Source organism: Adiantum capillus-veneris, unplaced genomic scaffold (genome assembly GCF_014529385.1).
Source record: "Adiantum capillus-veneris isolate H3 unplaced genomic scaffold, ASM1452938v2 Hic_scaffold_780, whole genome shotgun sequence".
Classification (NCBI taxonomy): domain Eukaryota; kingdom Viridiplantae; phylum Streptophyta; class Polypodiopsida; order Polypodiales; family Pteridaceae; genus Adiantum; species Adiantum capillus-veneris.
Genome location: NW_028221771.1, coordinates 122 through 11,125, shown reverse-complemented (window position 1 = coordinate 11,125; position 11,004 = coordinate 122). Strand labels below are relative to the sequence as shown.

At 44.2% G+C, this 11,004-nt stretch overlaps 1 protein-coding gene across 1 annotated transcript; it reads right to left on the bottom strand.

Annotated features, from left to right (window-relative positions):
* Positions 1–7,747: 7,747 nt before the first annotated feature.
* LOC147416596 (GDSL esterase/lipase At3g09930-like) lies at positions 7,748–9,893 on the bottom strand. Its single transcript, XM_086508233.1, has 3 exons — positions 9,675–9,893; positions 8,212–8,391; positions 7,748–8,103 (listed from the first exon to the last, which is right to left on the bottom strand). The coding sequence occupies exons 1-3, from the start codon at positions 9,727–9,729 to the stop codon at positions 7,763–7,765; spliced, it is 576 nt and encodes a 191-aa protein (XP_086364359.1). The 5' UTR covers positions 9,730–9,893; the 3' UTR covers positions 7,748–7,762.
* Between the last annotated feature and the right edge of the window lie 1,111 nt (positions 9,894–11,004).

Sequence of the window (11,004 nt, the reverse complement as noted above, 5' to 3'; positions counted from 1 at the left end):
ATTTTTTATGATTCCGAAAGGAACAAACTCTAATGGGCGTCGGGAAAACAATGCTGGTGATAATAACTCACAGGAGGAAAAGATTGGAAGGAAGTGCCACCGTGCACAAGGAATCTTCGGATTGGAACCGTCCGCCTACGTTGAGCGACGACCCGAAACAAGAATCTTCTTTAAGGTGATCCCAGACTTTGTTTGTGAAGGAAGACATCGAGATTAATACTCTATGATTTGGGCATTCCCTATGTGGGAGGAAACAAGAGGTTTCATACCCTCAAGACTAACAGCGCAGCATTATGCGCAAGGACAGATACCTAGATTGATTTCTAGGAGGATTATTCTTCTCGGATCGAGAAGGTAGACTTGAGTTAATAGATTCTTGGATGAGGAAACTTCCGATCTGTTGGAAAGACGAGAATGACGAGTTCTTACATGGCTCATAAGTTTGATGATTGGTGAAGGATATCCTCGAGGTACTATAGGAATGACATGAACCGGTAAGGTAAGTATTGAATTATTGAATTTCTATTTAATTTAATTTTTAAGTTCTCTTTTGAGAAAGGACCAGCTCAACTCACCATTGAGCAAGATTTGGAATCTTTCCGGTTTCTCCCCGGCACTTCAGTTGGACCTCTACAGTTGAGGACAACTTTTTATAAGTGAGAGGGATGTTGCTAAATTGGCTTTATCTGACAGAAATAATTCTAAATGAATTATTGGATTTATAAGTGAGAGGTTTTCTCGCTTGGAACAACAGGAAAAATAATTCTAAATGAATTATTGGAATTTTAAGTGAGAGTGTTTTTCTCACTGGAGACATCCGAGTACAGAGTATTCCTAGTGCGTCATTCAAAGTAATGACGGGAGCACTGTGAACGGGAATATCTGTAAGGCCACCAAGAACGGGTACTTCTGATGCGTCACGTCGGATGGGTGAGAGGGAGCATCGGGAAGAAGTATCCGACCATCCAGGAACGGACATCTCTGATGCGTCATAGGATGGGTGACATAGAGCATTGTGAAGGGGATTATACCGTAAGTTCGGTAGGAAAGGACTAGGTGATGGGTATTCCTGATGCGTCACAAGGTGGGTGACGGGTGCATCAGAAAGGGGATATCCATAGTCGAGAGGATATCCGAAGTGTAAAGAGGAATATGCGTAAAGACGCAAGCACAAGAATAAAGATGGGTTCTGAGAAGCTTTTCTTAAAAAGTGGAATATTTTAACGAGTTTTTCGGGAAGAGCAGACGCTTTCCCGCGAGGAATCTATGTTTGCATTGCATTCGTGCATGTGGTTGCATCCAGGGACGCCTGGGAAGTGTTGTGCAAAGCATTGTTTTAAACTTATAAGGTTTTATTGAGTTTTTGGGCAGGTTCAGATCAATTTTAAAATATGTCGGCCGCCCACTTAATAAGTGGGCAGCCACAAAATAAAGCAACAAAACCAGCCAGCGAATTCTCTCTCCCTATTTCGGGTAGAGCTGCCAAAAAAAAAAAAATGTGATTTCTACACGAGCAGCTATTCGTGCCGTGGCGAAGGAGCTATAAAAGCACCACATGCACTCACTGAAAGGGGGTTACGAACGTCAGCAAGAGAAGACTCTGCCGCCAGATAACGCAAGAGATCGCGAGACTACGAAGCACGGAAGTCGCTTTTCCCACGAAAGAGCAACAGGTATCTATTGTGGATTCGCCATCCGAATTGTTGTCGCGTGTTTGCGTGTGTGTTTGCAGGTACTTCATCGTGAAGGAGAAGCGAGAAGGCTTCGGCCTACGCTTGGGAATTCCGAAAACGGAATTCGGAAATTGTCTGCGGAGTCTCAACTCCGAGTACAGACGGAAAAAGGATTGAGAGCTCGTCTCTCGGATTTCCCTTACGGGAAGGAACAACCATCGAGTCAGAGATTTAGAACGGAGGGGTTTTCTTCGGTTCTTGTGCTTGTAAAAAGATTCTCCCTAATAAAGGATTTTCTTTAAGGGGGGGGACTAGCCCATCTTCTGGTCCCGAGTACTATGTCGATCTTCTCTCTCTCTATCTATTTCTCTCTATATCCTTTGGCTTCAACAATAAGTGATAAATCCTATTTATCCGAATGTATTTTATATTGTTATGCGCTCCCGTTTATGACAGGTAATCCCTCTTCTTTCGTCGCACTAGGCGGCGGAAGATAGTCCGTGACTCTCTATGTGTAGTAGTACCCATGAGCACCTCTCTCTGTAATCTGATCCTCGTCTCTCTACACTCCTCATCATACCAACTGTTCCGAGGCATGCTTCGAGATTGTCTGCGTGTAGGCTGGCTGTGGGGATATTCCTCTGATGCTGCATCATGTAGCATCTCTATTAGAATCTGGGTGAGCTCATCTAGTGGTCGTCCCGGCTCCTGAGTGCATAGCTGCCTGTATATCTCATCAGTGTACACGTGATCCGTCTCCCTCGTGAAGGTATACTGAGTATGTGGAGGCCTCTCCCAATGGAGTTGTGTTGAACTGGAACGATAGAATGAAAGACAAGATAGCATGATTGACTGCTACCCCAACCGGCCTAGTTCCCACCACGAAATCTTGAAAGGAAGGAATGAGTCCTTGCGGAGCCATAACATAATCCATTGTACTGGCGCCATGTCGATGTGAAAAGCATGTAAAACCATCATCAGTTTTGTAGGGAATCTCTGTAGGCCATTCAAAATGGCCAATCCAAGTGCAATCCCCATATCATCTGGCATACTTAGTATGCTCCTCATCCTGTGATAATCTCGACAGGCCATTTCTATAATATCAAGCTCCCGCATCAATTCCTCTGAGGTATCATAGAATACCGTCTGGTGATGGGCATTCCTAGCATTGAAATCCCCCAAGATAATAATGTCGCCATCTCTGGAATCTCCCATATATCATTATCTAAAATAGAGAAGGGGGAGGTGATGCATATATCAACGTACTAGGAGGGAAATAGCAAATAGCGATGTAGAGATATCTGCATGTTTCTACCTTCTCACCCGCATGTACCTAGCATGCTCATCCCTTCGAGCTATGTGTATCAGAGACTGTAGCTCCTCCCTGAATAAGATTGCCACTCCTCCTGAACCTCGTCCTCTGCACTTTGATCGAGTCTCCTCTCTGCAAGTTCTCCCATCTGTATCCGCTCACATGTGGCATGGATTGCCCCGGGGCCTGATGCGTCTGAGAGTAGAAAATGATGTCTTTCCCTGTGAACTATCCTCAAAGGCCCCTACTTCAAGGCGCAAAGATCCATTACAATTCCATGTAGCCACCTTCAGTGTGGTCCCACAGGTCTCGCACCGTCATGCGGGGCACTTCTCCAGAATAACCACTCGTCCATCCCTATAGAAGGTCACTTTCCCTTCTCTCGAGTTGTCGTTATCTCGGGCATAACTTCTTTCATATGAGCAAGTTGTGTGAGTGTGAGGTCATCTTCAAGGAATATGTTAGGTGCAGCGGAATGAATGTTGTATTTTCTCAAGATTAGTGATCTTTATTGCTCAAGGTTCCTTTAGTTCTTTAGGGAAAGAGAGAGCTTTCCGTCTTGTAGAGTGTTGTGGTCACGAACAAAGTGAGTGGATGTTGTGTGTGCAAATGAATGAGACTGAGAGGAGGAGAGAGAAGGGATACGACACCGAGAGGTTTGTAAAACCCTCCTCCGAAGGCCCCACTCTCGTCGGCGAGAGTGGTCTACTTGATTGCACAAATGCGTACAATGCAGATGCAATGGACAGATGCAAGTTGGACTATACCGATGATGACGACGGTGATGACGACGGCGACTTGGGCTGAAATCTGAGATCTTCTAGATGCTGAATTTCTTGGACTGTTTCAAGGCTGAAAATGGAGTGTTTTGGCTGCGTTTTCTTGGGCTAAACTTGGGGGATCATCTGCAACTGAATGGGGGAATCTGCTATCGATTCATAGCCTGAAAACTGCTTTTCTTCAAGGCTGAAATCCTGCTGCAAAAATGCTATCAAAACAGAGATCTGCTGGCGTTTTTGAGAAGGAAAACGCTAATGAATCTGGGGGTCTATTCCATGCTGAAAATGCTGGACAGGAGATCTATGGGATGCTGAAAAACGCTGGTATGCAACACTCCTTAGCGTTAGTGATTGGTGATTAAAACGTTGAAATGCATGGGGGCAAAAATGCTACTGATGGTGAGGAATCTTGCTAATTTTGCTACTTCTTCTTGGGGATCGCCAATGGGGGTCTGCAAGACTGGGATGCTTCTTCAAAACGCAAGGGCTGAGATGACCAAAAACGCTAGAAGGCCTGGATTTGCAAAACGCTGGGTAAGCTGTATCTGCTGGCAATGGTGCTGCGGGGGGGCTACTGCTGAGAAGTTGCTTGTTGAGCGGGAAGCTCCTGCTGCCTCTTCTGCCAGAAAGTGTGAACTTTGGTTTGCTTATATATTAACTTAGCAAAATTGCCCTACCTACTTTTGTAGGAAAGTCACTTAAAAATAATAAGTGAAAATCCCAATAAATAGGAAAATAGACTAAATGCACTGGAAAATTCCCCTAACTGATGCTAATGGATTCTGATGGGAATTCCGATGATCATGTTGTGTGCAACCGGAGGATATGCATCTATGCTAAGTGACTGGGCATGCACGGTCTACGAATAGACTCACAAAAGTGCCAGATCACTGCTAATCTAGACTTGACTTGACTTAACTGACTGAACCTTGCTATGGTGTAGCTTGTCCACGGACACATAGGGTTGGGATGTGTCACGTGACATACCCTCCTTTTCAAAGTGAGGTACTGATACCGAACTATATGGCGTTCAGGGAGATCGCCAACAGCATCCGAATCCTGGAAGAGACTCTTCGCCAGCCCACTCTGCTGTGTGGGTCGAGCGGTACTTGAACCTCATAAAGGTCTGCAACGCTTGCTTTTTGGGCTGCGCCGAAAGCGACACAAAGTCTTCTGTGGCTCCTTCTATGCTTCAACTTTGTCGAGAGTCCTGCTTCTTTTGTCTTCAAGAATCTCCATGGCTGAAAATTCCTGAAACCATCTCCAACACAAAACATGAACATACCCATTCCATGTAAAGTGAAGGAAAAAAATCTTGTCTTCTCTAAAGACTGTGTATGCAATGTAGATGAACAAATAGACAACCCGTTCATCAAAACATGCAAACAATGAGGTCGAATCTTTTCTGTTTGATCGAAATCAATCAACTGTGGCAAATCACAATGGAAATTCCCATGCTTGTGGTGCTCATACTATCATGTGCTCGTTCAGAAACTGTGTCATGCTACGGAAGAGACATGGAATGTGACTTTCTGACATACAAACTTTTCAACTTTTCATCAACAATCCACAAACATTCGTGCTCATCCAGTCAGACTAACGTGCTCAAATTCAACAATACATGCCAAAAAAAGAATCCATAACGATTTTACTATAAAAATAAACCTTCCACATGACATCAATACTTACAAAATGCAAACATAAATCATAAACAAATCCACATCCAATCGAGTGCTGAGTGGGATCTATGAACCCTAATACTCTAGCACAAGCTCAGAAGGCCAAACCAAGCCACCAATCACTAAATCTAGAAGGAAAACCCAAATGACCCCCAAAACTCTAACACCCCCTCTCAGATCCTCGGTGCACAACAAGTCTAGGGAAGAGCGAAGAAACAATCTGACGAGTTCAGTTCACCACAACAACAACACACGACCCCTCAAGAGAAACTCTCAAGGCACCAACATAGACAATCCTGTCCACCAATGGCATATTTGGGAACCTTAAACCACTATCAATATATGCCAAGCTCCAAAAGCTTCTCTCAACCGTACACGCTAGAGCTCCACCACCTATACACCATGCCGTGTGGGCATGTCATCACGAGCTATAGTTTATATGAAGAAAAGTAGGAGAACGCCGCGCCTCCTCTAAGAAACAAGTTGAGCCAATATGCTCTCTAGTCCGGCTCTCAATGCCAAAACCCTACATAAATGGAGTATCACGACGATTTACAACCTTTGACTCGTCTACCACACCATCCCCAAAGATTGGATATGTCTTCAACAACAAGGAGTATGAGCAACCGCATGAGCCTGATAATGAAGGTTGGGGAACCAAGTGCATAAAAGCCATAGCAAGGGTAATATGAGCCGTCTCACTAGGAATTGAAGACTTCTTTTGGCAATTCTTTCAAATATCTCCTTGTTCACCACGCATGTGATATACCACCACCTCATTAGATCTTCCACCAAAACCAAACGTATCATCATTGTATGCCTTTTGCTTCTACTTTATTGTCTAGATAACTGTCCAATCAAGGCCCTAGAGACCTCTCTAACTCTGAACCTCTGTAGCTAGCCCTTGGACCTCCTAATCCATCATCGTGGTAACAAGTTATTTCCACATTGTCAAATCAAAGATCCTACTCGAAGTAATCAAGGCTAAATAGAAAGTACTATACTCCAAGGTGAGGTATGTGTCATCCAGATGATAGCCATATCTTCCAAGGAGATCCGCTTACCCCTTGCCTAAAGAATCGCCTATAGCATTTTTTGCATTTGGTGAATGTGAGACTTGGAACTGTCGAGGGTCCAAAGTCCGCAATTGTACCTCCAAATGAGCTCGCTTTATAGGCCTCTCCTATAGTAGACTTTCTCCAAATGGTTAAAGATCTCCCGAGAATTTGGTCATACTTCATACGTGTCCAAGTGCCTGCCAAGTACAATGAAGGAAGATGAAGGACTAGATCCTGGCATTTAGCTAATCCCATGAGTGTTGGTATTGCTCACATGCTCCAAAGAATCACCGAGTGTCTCATTAATTGTGTCATCTCCACCATGAGAATTCTCTCCAATATCCTTCTTTGGTGCCATGATAACGGCACTACAAGGTCAGCAAAGGATCCTCTGTAGACAAGTACACACCAAGATCAAGTCTACAAGGCTCACGCATCCAAGATCAGCCCCCTCAACCACAATCCTGCTGGCTGAAAATCTGCAAGCCAGTCAGCCCTTATAACACTCTCCACTGCAAGGCTGGCCATTGAAGCTGTGGCTTTAATACCTTGTCAAAGTGCATTGGAAGGTTGGTTGAAGAGGAGAGAAAAAAACGCGAGGGGAGAAGGCAGAATGGCATGAGCACTGCAACTTAGTTGCAAGGGCAAACTCTGAACAAGAGAGATATACAAGGCTCACAAGATATTCAAGGCGCCCCCTCTAGTAATTGGCTGACTAGTGACCATACTAGACAAAATGTGGTAAACTCTCATGAACCCTAGAGTCTAGCAGCAAAGCCACAAAGAAGCCCTGAATCACTAGATCTATACGGGAAACCCAGGAGATGACCTCCAAAACTCTAGTAGAATCATTTTGAGCCCAGCATCTCCTACCGCCTATAAAACGACCAATATCGACATGCCTAAATCCAGTTGATCTGCTTCCTGTAAAGCTTTCCCAGCATTGACAGACACGACACTTCGCACATTATGGGAGACCAACATGTCCAGTACAAGGTACTTGAAGGCCAAGGACCCTGCATTTTCTCAACTCTCAGCTCTACCCTGAAGCGCACCACACTACCAGTAGCCATGCTCTTTTGCAAGAAATGCATAACCAGGCTGAATAAACCCCAGAGACATTGAGCTGTAAATCCAGATTTGTTGCACATTGTTGTGAACAGGAAAGGAAATTCACAAACCACCACACATGAATGGCACACTAAAATTCCTAGCACAACATCATTGAACAATCCCCTCACATAAGGAGCAGTACTCAATGTCACATCCCACTATCTGTGTTTAGACAATGTGAGAAGATGACACCTTGTAGGTCTAAACTTGAAAACATGCAGAGAACATACCGTACCCTAACACCATGCTTCTGAAGGTGGACGCTGTAGTCATTGCCACCATAGACAAAAAGCACCAGAGAGTTTGCAAAATCCACAGGCTTGCCCTTTGCCATCTGCTCAAATTGGTCAATTTGTGCACTTATGTTGATGTACTCAGGACCATATGTGAAGAATACCCCACTTCCACCGTACGCAAAATTCACACCTGTTGCAGGCATCTCTCTGACTTGACTATATGGCGAAGGAGATGGGAGGTTCAAAAACTTGGCTGCAAACAAACTCTAAAACTTTATTTAGAGTACACATATGCATGAGTAAATGAACAATTAGATTGAAGCTGCACAACTGAATGGTATGAAATTAATCGAATAATTACCTATGAAATCTGTTAGAACAAAACCATCTGAGTAGCGGCCAGAAGGGTTGCCAGGCCAGGCAGATCCATAAGGGGTCTTCCAAGGTTGCCACACTTCAGGGTTCTGCTTGTCATGATTGCCTGTATCTGCATATGAGTCGCCAAACACATACAATGCAGGCGGTCTGGCCCCTTCCACACCTGACACCCATTAAAAGCTTTTAAAACAGACGTATGCACAGTCATTGATGGAGGATTTGATATCATTGTAGCAGCCTAAAATAGAACGACATTCCAGTCTGCACATGCATACATAGGAATAAAAAAGTATAGACATTCAATGCACCATGGCTGCGCAAGAAAAAAGCACATTCCATCTCTTCTTTTGCACTAATCTTGCAGTTGTTTAGATAGCACCTATATAATTGCGATGTCACCATCCACACATTCATTGGGGTGGTTAATCATTTGCATAGGCATGTGGCTGCAAGCAAAAAGTCCTCAATGACCCTACGAAAGTGCATCATAGCAGATCAACATGCAAGGACACCATATTAGCGTCAAGCCTCTTGTGTGCATATTTTGCAAAAAGAAACAGGTAAATCCTAGTGATTTAGAAACAAGTACTCTACTAGGTCAGCACAAATACTCCTAAAGGACACGATGGAAAAAAAAAATTAGCAGAGTTCATGTCAAATCGCCATGTATGATATGCTATAAATGTGAGAAACTCCTATTTGACTAGATGCATCACAGTGTCACTTAATCTCACAGAGAAATTGAGATGGCAAGGGTCAATATAATTCAAGCTTTGACCACATTGGAGCTTTTCCCGCCGGCACTCAGGTCATGTTCCAGCTCTATGCGAGTAGTTAAAGCTCCAAATTACTTAGACTTTACAATTAAATTAATCCCTTTCAGCGTCAAAAACTACAATAAATGGGTATTATTATCGTCAGAACCAAAGCATTTTTCTTTCTTAAAAAGGAAATTTGGCTTAAATAATATTGATGAAGTTACGTTCTATTTTACTTCATCTCTGTGCCAAGAAAACTGCCTGGAAAGCTACAGAAAAGAACATCAATGAAACGGTGCAATACTAAGGCTCATCAGTCACAACACTTCATCATGTGCGTCTGCGTGCATGTGTGTGTGTGTGTGTGTGTGTGTGTGTGAGAGAGAGAGAGAGAGAGAGAGAGAGAATGAAACTTGCGCACTCCATTGCCCTTGATCACTACGGCTAACTCTCAAGTGAATCGTTTTTGTCCTATTGGCCTTGCAGCGAGCTCAGGAAGGGAAGGCGGCAAAGACAGACTTTTAGGTCCTCAACTAATTGGCAGAGAAGCCTTCATGCAAGATTGCCGGTAATTAGAGTAGGATGCAAGACATATCCGGTCAAAACAAATGCATCCACATTGATCAGAGAAAGAAATTGACAAAGAACTGCTCGGCCGATGAAGAAACGAAGAAAGAGCTCAGTGTACCTTGAAAGAACGAGAGCGCAAGATAGATTGAGGCAATGCAGATGATCGGCACCATGTCTTTCCTCTTCTTCGCCCTTATCTTGTCTCCCTTCCTCTTCTGCTTCAACTACGTAATGCAGCTTATGGGCATCTATCTCTCTCTCTCGCTCTCTCTCTCTAATCCATAATAGCAGAAGATGAGCGCCGAGCTTCTTCTCGTTTCTTCTTATAAAGCATCTCTCTCTCTCTCTCTCTCTCTCTAACCCATGAGAGCAGCTGCAGAGATGGACGCCGAGCTTGTAAGTTGTTTCTCTCTTCTCTCTCTCTCCCCCCGAGGCCCCCTGTGTGCGTCTCGCTCCTTCCAAGGCAAAGGATAAAATCACTGTGGGGACATTGAAAGCCCCTCTCTCATAACTCGCCCCACAGATTAGACGCCATAGAGACTTTAATACCCCCCACGGTACGAACTGCATAGTACATAGGTATACCCGCTTGGCAGTTGTCACCTTCGGGAAATTGTGATGGTCATGATGAACTCCATCTCTCTCGGTGTGTGGGTGTGTGGGTGTATGCTAATAAAGAGAGGAAAATGGAATAATCTTTCTATCACCCAAGTGTGGTAGATTGGTTATGCCATTCCCTCCAGAATTAGGTCTTGATGTTCATACTCCTCCAGGGATTGATCTTTAAGGACTCTTGGATGTTTCCTATGATGTTTAAAACTTCTACTTCCTCTCTCTCTCTCTCTCTCTCTCTCTCTCCACGAGGAGCCTTCACAGCAGAGCTTGTTGGCCCACACTCATTAGACCACTATCGGCACTCTCATCGATCGAGCATTGGAGCTACAAAAATCCAAACGGCCACGAGTGAGGAGAAGGGGCTACACAGCGTCGATGGAGTCTACAGCAGAGGATTCGAGTTATATACTCTCTCGGCGTCCAGAGTGCAAATGAGGATGGATTCTAGTAGTAGTAGTATTTTTGTTCTAATCTTATAGTACCCAGACACAGGGCCAAAAATTACAACCCTTCCTGCCCTTCCTTTGCTGCTAGCCCTGCACACGCCGGGCAAATTTATAATAGCCCTTCCTAAGGAAAAACAGGTTGTTCGACTAGCCCTGCCCCAAGGAAGGGCATATTTTTGCAAGGCCTTCCTAGGGAAGGGCAACCTCTCAAAGTGCCCTGCAAAGATTAATCATGCGAATGCTTGGGATTGGGACTTTTGGACTTGTACCTAGAGGATGTTCTATGGACTTTGAGAGTCACTAATGAGTATGGAATCTGATTTTGAAGGTTGTTCAAGCATACATTGCCATGCACCTTAAAAAAGTTAAGGTAACTTTTTAATATAG